Source organism: Malurus melanocephalus, unplaced genomic scaffold, assembly GCF_030028575.1.
Source record: "Malurus melanocephalus ecotype Western Australia unplaced genomic scaffold, MMel_1.1 scaffold_58, whole genome shotgun sequence".
NCBI classification, from domain to species: Eukaryota; Metazoa; Chordata; class Aves; order Passeriformes; family Maluridae; genus Malurus; species Malurus melanocephalus.
Window position 1 is genome coordinate 2,227,168 of NW_026623290.1, and position 16,966 is coordinate 2,244,133.

The 16,966-nt window shown below is 43.2% G+C and overlaps 1 protein-coding gene across 1 annotated transcript in view; it reads right to left on the minus strand.

Moving 5' to 3' along the window:
• Nucleotides 1–4,217: 4,217 nt before the first annotated feature.
• MTHFS (methenyltetrahydrofolate synthetase) overlaps nt 4,218–16,966 on the minus strand; it is a 23,966-nt gene continuing 11,217 nt past the window's right edge. Inside the window, exon 3 of the mRNA XM_057365849.1 lies at nt 4,218–5,151. Coding sequence (XP_057221832.1) covers nt 4,928–5,151 — 224 coding nt within the window. The 3' untranslated portion in view covers nt 4,218–4,927. The remainder of the gene's footprint in view (nt 5,152–16,966) is intronic.

Sequence of the window (16,966 nt, forward strand, 5' to 3'; positions counted from 1 at the left end):
TAATATTTTATTAAATGTGACAAGGTGATAACAAAAGGCTATAGAAAGGTATTCAGCTTTATTATAGCCTACAGTACTTTTCCATAAAGGTTAATATGGACTCACCACTCCTAATAATTAAATGGCAGTAGTKCTGCTGAGAATATTCAAACCTTACAGTCCTGCCCTTTCAAGACAAATCCTTTGCTTTACATTACACCCTTCTCCACTCTTCTCTGGTTTCCCCCCTCAAAAAGCCACATTTGCAGAAATTTAGGGGTATCTTCTCTTTCCTCCCAAAGTACTACTGGATGCACTATAGTAAAATACAAAATAAAATCTACTGACCAAGACAATTTGAAAACCGACAACATATTTTGTTCCCTAACTATATATCCAAATCAYCAAAGTATTGCAGTCTTCTCTTGGAGCTGATAAGCCATTTAAAATGCATTATATTRGTGACAGACAAGCTGGCATTTGCTACAAGCGTTTTTATGATTCAGTAGTTTTCAGAGAGACTAGAAAACTAAGCAGCAGATTTACAGTATAACAAAATAAAAGCAGAGATCTCATCTGCCTGATGAACGACTGAAGCAGCTTTCATCTCCAGATTTTCAGATGGTTTGCCTGAAGGTGGAGAACTTATTGCTCAGGWTGTGATAACGGTACCCTGAGGCTACAAGCACATGGCATCAGCCCAAGATTGTGAACACACAGTGGGGAGAGAGATTTGCAACTCTGGGGCAGTTTCCATCTAAGCAAGACATGCAAGTGCAATAAATCTGAAAGAAAAGGGAGAGCCAGGTTAAGASAAGTGCTGTTTTTGTGTACAAGGGCCCCAGCAGCCGTGCCTGGCTGGCTGCTCTGTGCAGGAAACGTGGGGCTTTTCAGAAAGAAACAAATTCAAGGGCAACTGCAGCTSAAAGGCCATCACACACACAGAATTTGGCATCAAAAGGCAGGYAGATAGAGTATTCCTGGCTGCCTTGTGCCTTAGCAAACAGATATTAGATAATGCCTCCGTCTTGGCCAAGCAATGAGTCAGTGGTTGAGAGAAGGGGAAGCTTTCTTCACTCCCATTCTCCACATCTGACCAGAGATCACAGCAGATGCCTTCACCCACACGTTTGAAAAGGTCACAGCATCTGCCTGTCTCTCAGCACCAAGGGACACACTCAGCCCACCTTCCACTAAGGGTTAACCAGGCTGTTTCGAGTTAAAATGTCCTAGATGGTAAGAGAGTGATGGAAAATTCAGATCATTGCAGCATCCTCTTATTCTGCCTCTTCCACCACCTCTAATCTTTCATCTCTCTCTGTTAGGGCTTAGAATCATAAAATGGTTCAGGTTGGAAAAGACCTGTAAGATCATCGAGTCCAACCAGTTTCCTCTGAACCCAATGGAAAATCCCACAGAAATCAGCTCCCTTCCCACAAAGGAAATGGCCATGAGGCCAGTGTCAGACCTGGACTCACTCTAAGCCTTCTGAGGCCAGTGGGAATACTGGACCAAACCAGCAATAGCATTTTCTATGCACGGACTTTTTGGTGCTTTCCATATGATTTTTAAACTGTGAATTATGTCACCTTTCAAAGATTTGTCCTATATTTGAACCTTGCTCACACTCACCCACTYGCTTAGCTGTAAACATGATTTTAACAAAGCCATTTCAACATCTTAGTTAATTTGTTTCTGAGGCCTTTCTCTACCAGAGTGTGTAATTAAACTAAAAGAGCCTGGAAAAGCCCCTTACAGTAAATAATTTACAAGTTCCTCCCSGGGGACATTTTTTAATTATAACTCCACTGGTCAGATCTTACTGAATAGTCTGAGATAGCATTCCCCGCTGAGATCCTGAAATATAATTAACTTATTCCTTTGGTAATGGTATTTTTTTCCCGAGCCTATCTGTTTCTCATGCAGGGCAGGCAGATTTGTTTATAAACAAAGCAGAGATTGATCGACGCTTTGTCACGAGAACAGCGCTAACGGCAGACGGGGGCACGTCCGTTTGAGGAAAGATGATACTGTTTTGAAGCAATTTTTATAAATCCTACCCTGACAATCCAGAGATATGAGAGAGCAACCAGACAGCCCTGTCTTGGCAGCCTGCCTCGTTCCCCGAGTGCCACTTCATGCATAGCAAACGTAAATAATCCTGACGCGCCCACCACCCCCCGAAACCTTTGTGCTTCGGGAACACTGCTGTACACCATCAAACTGACAGTGATTTCATGTTCTTGTGGCAAAAGGAAAAACCCTGAGCGACAGCAGCAAGGCTGGGGATGTCAAATGAAAGCTGTCACGTTTATTTAGCTCCGTGATTCTCAAGGCAATATACATAAATATCGTTTTACTATCCCCACCAGCTAAATGTTAAGAGCTATCTGCATCAGCCAGGGTCCTGCAGCTCCCCCAGCCTGGCTGATGAGCCTGGAATGATCAACTCCTGACTCAGGAGAGGCTGGCRAGGAACAAAGCACCAGCTCTTTTTTTCCCAATGATACAGTACATTAAATAGTCTCCTCATCCTTTCCCACTGCAGCCGTAGCCAAAAGGGCAGTTTGGAGTGAAAGCAGGAGAGAATGGCTGCAYGAGGTACTGAAAAGTGATCTGCGACAGAAGTTTGGGGACACTCATTGCCTCCAGTCCTGAAAACCTTCAAAGCTCGGTTGCTTTTTCTACACCAATTAGTTCCAGCAACTCCAGTGAGCCCACAAGGACAAAGCTTGGTGCCTCTGTGCTGGATGGGGGCCTGTACTTTGCATCCAAAATCTTGTTTTTCATTTCCCCCCCTCCTATTTTGAACTGTCACACAACAAAACCAAGTCCTTGTCTCTCAGCCCTTGGTTTCTGTACAGCTGCTGCTTCTGGCTCTGAAGCTTCTTCCCCATATGCCAACCTTTCTGCACACAGTCATTCACCTGGTATCATCTGTGGTGAAATACCCACAAGCCAAGCAACCTTATTCTAGTGAAAAATCAAAATTCAGACAGCAAAATCAAAAARCTAATCCAAAGGGCTGCCAAGGACCTAATAGATGCATTTAAAACGTGTCAGATGCAGGTTCCAGGTTTCTRCTGTGACAAACACTGGCTTCAGCGTGGCTTTGTTGATGTTGGTGGCATATGGCACAGTGCTGAGCCTCGAGTGCTGGGTGAACTCAAGCAGCTCTGCAGACAAACCCAAAAACAGGCTTACCACAGGCAAAACCTGCCCCACTGTTTCGTGTTATTGCTCTCCATATGCCAAGGGAAGCTCACAAATGAAGAAGGGATTAAAATACTGACATGACAGAGATGGAAAAATAAAGATAAAAGGTGATATTTTTTTCTTATGACTTTTATTTTCTCATGACTTTTATTCCCCAAAGGTGTGGAATGGTAGGACTCTGTCTCCCTGCTGTAAGGCAGTACAGATGGGAGTACACAGAGAGGCACAGCTCTCATTTGCTGGGRTGGGACAGTGTGCCAGGGAAGGGATGGAAGGTTCAGTGTGATCAGCACAGAGGTATTGAGCAGCCCAGAGTATTGCACAGAGCCAGCTTTGTGTGCTCACTGCTGGGATGCCCAGTGCCAACACTGAAGGGATCTTCTTTTTCCTCCTTAACACAGGATGGAGAAGCACCAGGGAGCACAGGCCAGGGAGACCTCAGTTGCTAAGCCTGTGCTCACCCCAGGGCCACAGGGTTTAATTAGTTCCTGAATTAGCACAATGAAATAGTGCTGAACACGAGCACTCTGAGATGAAAATGTTTGTGTGTGCTGCAGGCATGGCTGTGTTCACAAAAACAGTTATTGTYGAGGAAGCCTTAAGGTCATTCCACTCTGCAGCTGGTCCTTGAGAATTTATGGATTTTTTAATGATGACACAGAGTAGCTTGGTGAAAATAAACAGAGATTTATTGATTAAAGGAAGAGTTAAACATGCATAGAAAAGGTGAAGTTGCACTGAAGAAGAAACACAAAATTCTGACAGTTTGATTGATCCTGATTGGAAATATTGCGTCCTGGTAATACAAGGACAGTGTGCAGAGGAAATYCACTTCTTCTGGATTTCCATGATTGTCCTGAGAACCAGAGAACAACCACCTTCCACCCAAAAATTTATTCCATCCCTAAAACCTGCTCTCTGCAATTCTCAGCATCTCTTTATCACTTAACATAGCACCCACGCTTCACACAGTATTTTGGGACATTATGAATGGCGTGTGTACAAAATTAGAGAACTTAAAGTAATTTTGAATATTGTTTTACTGAAAAAGAACTGTCTCCAGATGGAGAACTCATTGACCACATTTTACATTACAATTTTGTATTCAGATAAAGGAAAGAACATACCAGAAGTATGGACATCAACCTGTTTTATTAACAGGTGCTTCTTTTATTTTGAGACWACTGCAAGGAGCCAAGTAAACAGTCAAAATTATTGCATACACTAAAATTAATTAAGGCTTTTTTCCCATCGTTTTTTTTTTCCCAGCTGACTCTAAGACAATCTCCATCAGTTTCTTGTTTTGCTCATGGAAGCACACAATATCGAAGTACTAAGAACTTTTATCTAATTTCAGAATGGATCAAGAACTGTCATTACTAGAGAGTTCCCTTTTAAACTGGAATAATKAAACTGTTAATTATCAAGAACCTTGTACCTCAAAAATATTATCRGAAGAAATGGTCCTTCCTATAATAAACAGTCACACATTCTTGTTTCTGTTGATTCTAGAATAAGAATTCACACCAGACWTTTGCTAATTAGAAGCAAATCGACACAATCCTCACCACCATTTCCACAGTTACACTGTTTTGTTGAGGTATTTTTCCCAAACACAAATAATATATTTTATTGGTCCCAAAGTGATATATGACAACTAGAAAAAGCCATGATTGATGGATCTGACACTTTTGGTTGGTTGCTCTGAAGGTGGGTTGGTATCCAAACACTTTCAGCAGTCTTCATAAAGGATTTCATCTAYTGGCACATCATTTTCTGTCACAGGCACTGATTCACAAATCTGYTCTTTAAAAGCCAAAGCAATTGTGTAAGGCTTTCCACGGGGATGTTTCATACATCTTTCAAGATAGGTATCATAATATCCTTTCCCTCTTCCCAATCTGTTGCCTTTTTTGTCAAACCCAAGGCCTGGCATGAAGATAAGGTCAAGACCTCCTGTAGAAAAACAAAATAAGCATTAGTGGATGCCCTGTGGATTTCCTGATGGCTTGACTACAACCACATAACTTCAGGCATTTGCAAGAACACAAGCTTCATGTTTTCTAAAATGCTTCCCTTTCTTTGATCAGATGAAAAATACTTTGAATACTAAACCTGTAAATTTACATTTTCATCTTATCAATTGCATACTAGATCARCTGAAAAATAATTAGATCTTGAAAAGCTAGATGGAAAAAAACCCTTACATTTTAGCGGATTTATTTTATCATTTTAACCCCACACTTMCAAATACTAATGATTGTGACTCTAAATCCAGGCAGAGACTGAACTCAGGGAAATTAAATGCAGGAGGAATAAGAAAATCAAATGAACTTTSAACATCAGACACAAAAATAGAAAAGGAAAAAAAGAATGAAAAGAAGATGTGTAAGAGAGAGGGGTGACATCTTCTTGACACCACTGTAAGATGTCACGAACCTTCTCTCAGCCTTCCAAAACAAAAAAAAATCTTGAATACAACATATTGTGAAAGTGGGTATTTGCCCTCTTATATCAAGATGAAGATTTGAAGGCTTGTCCCTTTGTGATGTCAGGTTTCTTTTTTTCCAAAGGATTCTTTTCCTTGGCCTCCAGCAATTTTCCCTGTTGTTCCAGCAGCACACACAGACATTCTGCTTGCCTGCTCTAAATAGCCCTCCCTCCAGGATTCTCGTGAGATTGCACTTGATTGGAACTCAAAATCAGTTTAAAAATTGCAATAAGCTGCTGATCACCTGGAGAGGCTGGCAAAACCCTGACAGAAGACGGCACCAAGCAGCTCCAGATAAAAAGACAWGATTTCTGGCTTTGTTCATGCTCTGGGAAGGGATGTGGATTGGCACCACGCCAGCAGGCAGCTCCAATGTGCACTTGGCTGCACATTTGTTTCAGGAGCTGATTCACATCACTGAAACCGTCTGCCACGAGGARTGACCACCGGGCACGGAGACTGCTGCGCATCCCCATCACTCACACGAGGCTGCTGTGCTCAGTGTGGGAAATCTTGCAAGGAAATCTTCTGAACAAATGAGCTGGACAGGCCTGGTGCTGACTGCTGAACCCAGAACACCCCCACTTATGCCTTCCACAACGCAAAGAAAGTGTTTTGTTTTGTGCTGCTGTAGCAGACACCTAAGAGAGAAGGGCAGTGAGTGGAAAGGCAGCACAGACTAAGAGACAGCTGGCTTGAGTCTGGAAAGAAAGCAAAACAGAGTCTCAGTCCGCTGCTTCTGCCTTCTGACAGGAACAGTGCTCAGCCTTGAGCAGCTTTTCTGTGACCAGCCTCTGCTCCTTCAGCAGGGCTAGGACCTGCCCAGGTATTTTTCTGTTTTTTCCATGTCCACACCTACACTTTTCTGACATTTTGGGCTGAGCTGCTTTTACTACACCTACCTGAGGGACGATGCCCACCATTGAAGGAGATGTGTGGGAGCAGGTACCGAGAAAGTCAGAGCAAAGCAGAGTTTTTCATTTTAGAGGGAATCCCAYCTGAGATCACTTGTCAACTCCAAACTCTGCCTGGAAGACCATTTTAATAGTTCTCATAAGACCAACTCACTTCCCAAGCTCCTGGAGCCTTCCTTCTACTCTTCATTGTCCAGAGTCACTGACATGAACACTCATCCATCATGATCTGATGTCTAATTAGAACAYTGATATAAAATATGCAGGGCACCACAGTGGGAAATGCTTAGGGAACATCAATCTTGCAAATCCAGCTTCACACAGTCAAGAAGCACGGCTTTTCTAAGGAGGTCAGGGGAGTATGGGGAAGGAATCAGCCAAAGGACAGACCACACAATAATTCTGGTTGAAACAGAAAGGAGCTGGGGTGTTTTACCATGCAGCAGTCAACTTTTGACTCACAGCACAATGAAATGAGTGCAAATGGCAAACAAAAAGAGGCCCAAAGGCAGGAGTGTTGTCTCCCTGAAAAGAGATGCCATTTTCATGGTACCACCACGTACATCATGTTGGACATACCACATCACAACTCCTCAGTTTGTTCTTTGCCACTTGTCAGGCCCATGGACTAGGACTAGAAATCAGCCACCCAGACACAAGGTCAGTACCAGATTCTGCAGGTGAAATCCTCCCCTCACCCTCTCCATAAGCTGCCTCACATCAGCCTTGTGCAGGTAATCAGGTGGCCCAGAAACCAGTGAGCACCAATCAGTAATGATGCACAGAACTAAACACACTCTGCCTCACAGTCTGGTTCAGCCGTTTTCCCTCCAGGTGCCTCTCAAGACAAAAAGCAGGAAACATTTGCAGTCTGCTGCTGGCAGGAAGAATGTACACAGGGGGCAAATCTGCAGAGCAAAAAGGTGCCATTTCTCCTTATATTTGTGTTAGAGACAGGAAGAAGACAAGTCAGGGGAAACACCAGGGAAAGAGGAATATGACAAAAACTGTGAAGAGAAGAAATGTGTTTTCTATGGAGTTTAACTGATAGTACCAGGCGCACTCGAGTGAATTTAGATGTACTAAAGCACTCTGTTTTCTTCTGGGCTCTCTGGGAAATAGGGACTCTTAACAAGTTGGCTCCTCTACARTCATGGGGGATTTATGCTGAAGAACTTAAACAAGCTTATGTAAAAYTCATTATGAAAAATTATACTGTAAATACTGTAATAGTTACCCTTTTATTTTTCTTCTGTGGAGCACTGCAATACCGACTGCCTTGCTCTGACTCACAACRTGTTGGCTGATATCCATGCAACTCACACTGCACAAGATTTAAGTAAAATGTCATTCAAGGCTTTTGGCAGAAAAATGACACCACTAACCCTGCAAGGAGCCCAAGGGCAGCTCAAGCAGCCTTAGCCCCAAATCCTTTATCAGGATCTAGAATGGATGGCAGAGGGCTGCATGGAGTAAATGTCTCCCTGCCACGTAACCTGGGGAGCAACAAAACCTCTTGTGGTGTCTGTGGCAGYGTGGGGGAAGAGCTGTCACAGGAAGAGAGGTGTCACACAGATGAGACCAAGATTGCAGACACCTAAGATTGCTATCAGCAATGAGGGTACATCAACAGGATGGCAGCTGAGGATAAGAACATCTTGCCCCTCATGGCACGGAGTCCTCATGCTCCCCAACTCTTTCAGCCCTACAGGACTATTGGCTGCCACTCAGGGCTGTGGCTGTCCTCACACCCTACTGCCCCTGCTCTGACTGACACTGTGTGACATGGTATCCTTGTCCCAGAGAAGACAGGGCCAGTACCTGGGCATCAAACACCACATCAGGTGTTTCAGCACCTCAGAAAAGATGCTAAGGGAAATCTCACCTTCCACATCCGCCCTTCTCCTTGGAATGTGTCCCATGTGTCTGCACACATTAACTGGTGCTTCTTGGAGCTCCACACACACCAGGAGCCCAGAAAGCACAACCACAGTCAAGAGGGTTTTGTTATAGGTCAGCCGTGCTTCTCCTGGAAAACTTGCATGAATTGCTAAAGGCTGAAAACATGTTCACAAGCAACRACATAGAGAATATCCACGGTTCCTTGCACACTTTAAGCTACTGGGTATACCAGCAAAGTTAGTAATTATGATGACAGTCACCTAATACTCAATGTATCTATGGCATAAGCTCTTGTGGCTACAACTCCTTCCACTGTGTAGCACCATGCATGAAATAATACACCCTGATTTATCTATCAGTGTGGGCACACAGCCGTGCTGACACAGCCACACAGCCTTCATTTCTACTGCTAAATGCAGCACAGCCAGAAAACAAATTGATTTACAGGATCACAGGTGGTCAATACCTTAATTGTCAGCACAGTGTCTGGCACTGCCAGTCCAGGTGAYGTCCGTGACTGCTCCAGGGGACAACATTGCCATGTGCAGTAAAGACAGAAGGGGACAGGTCTGTCTCCTCCAGACAAAAGGACAGAAGCCAAGCTCTGTGCAGTGGACAGGACTCACCTGTGCCATTTATCCCTGTGCTGTTTGGCACTGTAGATGCAGTCACAGTGTCTGAAGCTGTCCTGTGGGCGTACAGGCACATTCTGCTTGCACTGACCCACTCACATCGACGCAGACACCCCTTATGTCACACAGAAGTGAAATGACTGGYCAAGCACTCAGGAACTGTGTGGCAAAACTACAAGCAAGAGGCAGGTGTGCAAGCTGCACATGGCCTGACTTAGCCAGCAGACCAAAACATTAGCATGCCCTCTCAGTGTTTTAAATAAGAGTACACGGTTTCGTTTCCTCTAGGCAGCTGCAGTGAACCTCAGTTTGGCAGTGCATTTCTCATTACCTTTCATGATGATATCAGGTTTGATTTGTTCCCCAGGGAAGGATTTTCTCCTTGCACCTCATTACYTCTCTTCTCCTTAATCTGATGTTCCYATTTGAAATGCCAGCCGGCATTTTCAGAAGTGCTCCTGACAATGGTTAATTATAGAARGGTCCATAAACTGCACGGATACAGGTCATGTAAAGACTGCTGGGGACTTGTTCTGCCCTCAGAAGGAGCAGCCAGCATGGCCTCTCTCCTCCCAGGTTCGAAGGGGCTCCACCAGCCTGTTGTCACCCACTGAGTGGGGTCACTCATCTTCCCCTGCACAGCTTGACAGTCCTAATRGAAGCCGAAACTGAAATACTCTGTCATCCCAACTTCTCATCCCTTGCTGCCTCTTGCTCTGTGAGCACAGCAAACCGCCTGGAACCCATCAAAGTGGGATCGAGGACTCTTTTGATCCTCTCCTCAAAAGCACTGCCAGAGGACGGGGCAGAGGCCGAGCTGCAGCAACTCCTGTGTGCCTGGAAAGAATGGCAACGTGCTCACACGAACCACGCTCACAGCACAGACGTGTCTGAGCCTACAAGAGGTCAACAGTGATCAGCTCTGTGTCACTGCTCTGCTCCTCACAGCAGCAGCTGTGCAGTTCCAGCCTCCCCTGAAGCACAGAAGTTTGTGCATTGTTTACTCCATCCCCACAAGGATGGCTGGATCCTCACAATCTGGTACCTYGGGCAAGAAGGAGCTTTCCAGTGGTTGGTTTTTTTCCACACACACACCTCGCTCGTGCTTTGCTCAGATTAAATGATTACATAAGGTGCAGAAGCAGAAGAACCAGGACAAGAATAGCTTTCTGTTTAAAGGAATGGAGTGTTCATGTTGCTATGCACACCATAAACAATATCAGACCTGTGCAAAACCTCTGCTGAGCAGACAAGCAATTGAAAGCTCTTGATTACAGGGAATGAAAACTCACTTTGGTCCTTTTSTGACCTAGCAAAGACCACAATGGATTAAAAAGGCAAACCCTGCTGCAGGAAAACCTTACTTTTCAGAATGAAAAGGGTGCAATAACCATCTGCTGCCTCTGTATCTGCTACCCTGACACTGAGGAAAAAAATAACTCAATCACTTGATCCTAATATCTAAGCATCAGTCTTGGTGACCTGCAGGGTATGAGCCAATGAATTGGAGTAACTCAGAAATTTCTAATTAATGACAGAGTCATTACTGCAACTTTAATTACTGTCAGCATTTGCATAGTTAGGCCTTTTGGGTAGGTGTTTGCTTTCAACACATACTCTGTAGGGCACAGATCACCATCTTGTTCTGTATTTACACAATATCTAACACTGTGGTCTGAGTTAATCACCAGATCTCGGGGAAAACAACTCCACAAAAGTATTTCACTTATGCTGCAGCAAAACAAATCCCTTCCCCTTTATGGCTTCTCCACGAACACTCTGGGTGCCCCAGCACCACTCCTGAGGTTACTGACGCTTACTGTTTCCTTCCAGATAAAAAGGTTTCTGCCCTTTGGAAAAAACCTGCCCTGGGTTTYGAGCACAGCATCTCTGCTCTTACATCTCTTGGTACAAGATCAAAAAGGGAAATGCCAGATCTGTTCACTACAGACCTGATCCAGACCCTACCGAGGTGCATGGTTCCCAAAGGGCTGGGATTGCCTCCAGAGGAAAGAAGCTCTTATCCCCACAAAGCCCTGGAGAACATGGATACTGTTCTATGCCAAAGRAGACAAAAATGTCACCCTTTGCTGCAACTCTGAACCATTTGAAAAAAAAGACATTTATCCAAACCCAATGAGGTGCACCTCCAGTAACASAGAGGACTGCAGATGGAAACAGCAGCAGTGCTTACCTTGACCCCAGCCAGTGTGCTAAAATGCAAAGGCAAACCCTTAGAAAGAAAGAAAACTCTTAACTTTATCATTTCTACTTGCTTACATGACACAGTACCGAAGCTTAGCATGAATTCTCATCTCCTTGGAAACCCCACACAATGTGAAGGATCAGATCCTCAGTTGCTCTAAACTGGCATTGCCCCAYTGACTCCTCTCTGCACCAACCTTGGGAACTGCACGAAAAATATTGCATATTACTGATGTGAGTTTGAAAAGAATGAATTCCTTTCTCTTGCAGATATTTAGTGTTGGTTGTTCCTAAAAAGCTCTCCTCTARTGCTCGCTCTGTAGCCTCTCTAAGATCCCAGTTACCTAATGGGACTATAAATTGTGTTTCATATGTGAGTGAAAAAAACAGCTCAGTTTAAACTATTCAGTACCTTTCCCTCCAGGTGTTTTCCCAGTATGAAGACCTTTAATTGTGCAGTACCACAGCATTTCAGCAGGACAAACYGTTTCCTAGCTGTTCACAGACATCTGTCGTCACAGAATCACAGAACACCCTGAACTGGAAGGGACCCACACGGATTATTGAGTCCAACACTTAAGTGAGCAGCTCACAGAGGGATTAAACCCACAACCTTGGCATCATTAGCACCATGCTCTGACCAACTGAGCCCATCTCAGGGTGCTGCTTTAGAGGAGAGAGATACTCACTTTTACCCAGCWCAGGAATCAAAAGTCAAAGTATCACACCCACATCTCACAGGCTTTATTTTATCCAGAGCCTCCTGCTATGGGACACACCATGAGATCCTCAAGGCCTCAGGTCCTCCAGGAAGAAAAGCACTTAACAATGGGGTAATTGCTTTATTTTCATTCTTGCATATGGGAATTGCAGACACTAGGAAGATTTTGTCTCCTTTTGTCTTCTAAAGAACATTTTGCACACCCATAACCCACCTTTTACAGCCACACAGATGCCAGGCAGACAATCTCCTCTGCAATCCTGGCGCCCCAGCCTGTGGCATGACAGAGACAGCTTCTGTTATTACTTCAATAAAATATTTTGCAGAAAATAGAACCATCAGCAGAATCTACAAACAAGCACCGAGCAACTCAGCGTTTATCTGTCTACTCATCCATGTCAGCGCTTTGTGTCAGCATGAAACATTGGTCTTCACAGTTCACACTTGCCCTGCTGAACTACAGCATAATAAAATATTTATCCGCCTCCCTGAGAAGCTGCATGATAGCCATCAGTCATAAAGGTTTAAAACAACTGAGTGGCAGCCACTCGCCCGTTATTAAACCTCAAAAACACATAATAAAGCTGCTCGATCAGCTCCTGTGCTACCGAACAAATATCTCTGATTTTGAATTAATTTATACCAAAATCTTGCACCTGAAAAGCCAAGTTAAGTGCACAGCAGCAGCTGTAGTTTGTCAGCCCTGCTCAAACAAACCTGTCTTGCTCCACAGATAAATATCCTTTCAWGTGTCACCAGAGAAGCTGCTGTACAAGGGTAAGACTTGTGTTTCTAGCTGGTTTCACAATGTGGAAAAGCTGTGTGAGGTCTACACCATCACACTCATTTCCCCTTAACTTACAGTAAGATGAGGACTGGAGTCTCATTTTCAGAGTTCTACCTAAAAGAAAATTTGAAAAGTACTTTTCTATTTCAGTATTATTCATCGAGCCTGCGTAAGCCCTGTAAATAAAACATGATCACTCAATGCCACCCACAAAATGTCTGGTTTTTCAAAATCAGAGTATAGAAAAAATAGCTTAGGACTGCTCGGTTATCAGTCWGTGAAAAATGACTTAATCTGTTTCTGATATTCATATATGTGAGCACAGTCTGATTGGGAAAACATGGGCAATCAAAAATGTTTGGTTCCAAGACGCTTGCACCTGGATTCTCCTGTGATTTTAAAYCACCAAAATACACTGAAACCAGATGCACCAAGAAGCAATTCCAAAGAGAGGAGAAATGGCATTAGAGTCACTTTACATCAACATATCTTCTAAAATCAGCAATTGCTGACTGCAAATCTGCTCCTTTAGAGAAACTCCCAAGGCATTGAACTGTTTATGTGGGGATACTGCTGCAGCCTAAAATACAGGGATCTTTGTGTATCTTCATGTGTTTTTATGWGAAAGTCTTTACAGTCATATTAACTACACTTCCAGAGTGTTGACCAGAGCACTCATTTAAAAACTCCCACTGGATACACGTGCATGGGCACTGTTTCATTTCTTCACTCTTGGCCCTCTTTTGCATATTTCTTTCTGGGTATTTTTAAGTCAAAATATGACAGASGTGAATCATCTGGGGTTTTTTCAATACTTTATGCATCACTATCAATATTTCCAGTACCCTTTGACTCACTCAGCAGATAGCCTATCATAAAATATGCAGAATTGTGAAATACAAACAGGTTAGACATCAACTTCCAAGGCRGTGTGTAAAGCTGGCACCTGTAAAGACTGACACCACTTGGAAATATCAGGGTGCTTACAGGCAGGCTTTACTGAACATGCAGAATCAGCTGCTTGGGAGGTGATGGCACCTTCACAATTGCTGCCAAATGTGTTAACACCACAACAGCTGAGAAATCGTGTTTCTTCCATCACAAGATTTATCTCTTTAAGCTTGCATAGTTTAAAAAAAAAAAAAAGGCTTTCCCTGGAATCCTATACCTCCCTCAATTCAATCCCTGATTTTTATGGGAAATTAGGCTGAAGCATTTGTTCTCCTGCATGTGTGAGTACAATGCCTGAATGAGATTTTTATTATAGGAAAACAGCCAAAAATGACACCAATGCTCCATGGTAAATGTATGGAATGCTGACACCTGCCGGCAAAAGGCTTCATGTCACTCCTGGACGGGAATTTGCCCTCATCTACACCCCAAAAACTCATTCCCATCTCACATGCAGAACAGCCAGTCCATGTAGGGACTGAGTTCAGCACATGAAGATCCAGAGCTATCCTTACACCATGAAACAGCAGCACGAGTCTCCTGCTCCCTGGAAGCCACTGGCTCTGGGCCAGTCCAAGGAGTTTCCCACCATCCAGAGGAAGGACTGTGTATTTTGAATCTCAGCAAAACCAGCAGGGATTAACTGTGCCAGAAAAACAACTCTTTTGTAGGTGGAAAAGTGCTGACCTGATTTAATAGCCCACTAAGCTGGCAGAACACCAACCCTAGGAAAAAGAAAGAAAGAAAAAAGTCACAATTTTCTGCCAGAATCATGAGCTGAATCTGCTCAGCAGCAAGTACCAGAGATGAGGATGGGATGTAGCTGGGATGAAGGGATGAGGGGAGCACAGAGCTGGGCACAAGAAAAGGCATCAGGACTGCCCCTTCTGGCACCAGCAAGGAGGGCACAGCTTTGTCACCAAACCACATCTTCAACCCACATTCCCTACACAGGTGGGCAGCAGGAAAAACTTCCTCACCTGTTCCCCAGATTATGAGGTTGGTGGTGGGTATTCCCTTCCAAAAAAATGAAAATAAAGGGAGACAAAGATGTCTGTTTGGATTAATTACTGCAGCCAGAGATACTTGCACATTGGCATTTCCCCTGCATGAGTTGTTGCACAGACTCCTGCCACACTCCAGAAATCAATCTCACCTCTTATCTGCCTTTCAAAGACTCCTGTCTCTAGGAAACAGTATGAAAAAAATGACAATGCTACTGTTCACACTCACTGGAGCAAAATTAGCCCTCTTTGAAACAAAACCCTTGAGAGTCACTTGCAGTGACTTCAAGGCCCTTGCCCATGTCGCTTCCACTTCTCTTCAAACTTTAATTGATTACACCAGAAGTAATCTTTTCAGTTGTTTTGATGAGTTTTCTGCAAGAAGGCAAATGTGGATGTGACACTTAAGATGATTACAAGGAAAAACACTCTTTTAAAGMCTTAATGAACTTTATGAAAGTAGTGTTCCAGAGCTTTCAGCCTTTCAGGTTCACTGCAGGACACCCTGGCATGGGTGGTATTAAAATTAAACCACACGGTGCTCATGGTTAAGTGTGCATGAGGGAAATTCAGGACATAAGGACACCAAAGGGCWTTACAAAACAACACCACATAAACACATGAACTCCTGCATTTCAGAGCATTTTTGTCAAAAGCCTTTAAAAAAAAGAGCCTGTGTTGTACCTGTTTCTGAAAAGAAGCACAGGGAGAAATTCAGCTATAAGTGTCTGCCTTCACCTAACAAATTAGGTGTTGATTATTGTGTTCTAGAGAGTTCTAGAAGCTGGTGCAGACCTCAAGGTGAAGGGCTCAGACCAGCTCCAGGGCAGAGTAATCCCAGTGCTGGGATGGAGTCACACATCCTCCGGCTGAAGATGGGATGCAGAAAAACCCTGAGGGAACCTTGCTACCACCTGAAGTATTTTTTTCCCCAAGAAAGCATTTTCCTAGCTCTACCAGCTAAAGAAGAAACTAGACGGAATAATATAAAATAATTTGATATATTTTTACTACTGGAACAGGGCCTTTTGTAATGATGTGTCATTGTGGGATACCTGTGTGGAAACCAGTAAGAGATCTGCCCAGTAGCTGATTTGACAAGCATTGTTATGGTATACACAGGAAGAATTAACATCTCCAGTACATGTATTTCACTGWATTTCTTTACCTGGGCATAAAATTTTCTCTCAGGCATCTTTTTTTTCCAAAATAACATCAGAGAAATTGTAAAGGTTGAAAGAGCAATGGCTGAAACTCCTACAGAACTAGAAATGCTTCTCTACAAAAATAAAACAGTCAAAGTTGGATAGAAAAGAATACAATAGATATAGTACAGGTGTAACTAAACAATGAATAATAAATAGAAAGTAAATCAAACATCCTTATTTACTTTTCATCAGGGAAAAATGAAGTATCCCTTGAACTGAAAGCAGCAAATTTAAAATGAATACAAGGAGCATAATATTTTACACAATGCAGGAACATAATATAATATTAACATAATAAGGAACACAATATTTCACATTACAACTAACTAACCAGTACAACTCACAGCTGTCAGAAGGCAGCAGAGCCAAGGGCTTAATACAAACCAAATTAGATGCTTAGAGGAATGCTCCAAATGCCTGCTGGAAAGAGAAACCAGAACCTGTTTGTGAGGGGATAAGGTGGGTACTGCAGCTGCAAAGGTAGGAAGATACTTCAGTTATTGCTGCACAGCYACAGGTTGTGAGATTTCCTGACTCTTGTAAAACGTGTGATGCTGTGCTGCACATCCAGATCCTGCACTGGGAGGGGAAGGATCCTCTCTCCTCAAGAAGATTCATGACCAGAATGTTAATGCCTCACTTGCACTGAATTTCGTTCTCCTTTTGCATATCAAAACTACTATGGATCATTGTCTCCAAACAGAAGTTCATTCCAAAATTTAAATCATTTCATTAAAAAATAAATTACATTAGCAGCTAAGCCTCGATTTTCAATTTTGCATTGTGCCATGCTCTTAGGTTTTCTTTTTATGACCAGTGTAAAAAGATTTTAAATTATAATCTATCCCTTGACATATTTTGTACAGCAAGTTTTAATCAAGTCTCTCAGAGGAAAAGAAAATCTAATAGTACCTTCAATCACTTCACAATCTTGTTTGGAGTATTTTTTTTTTTTT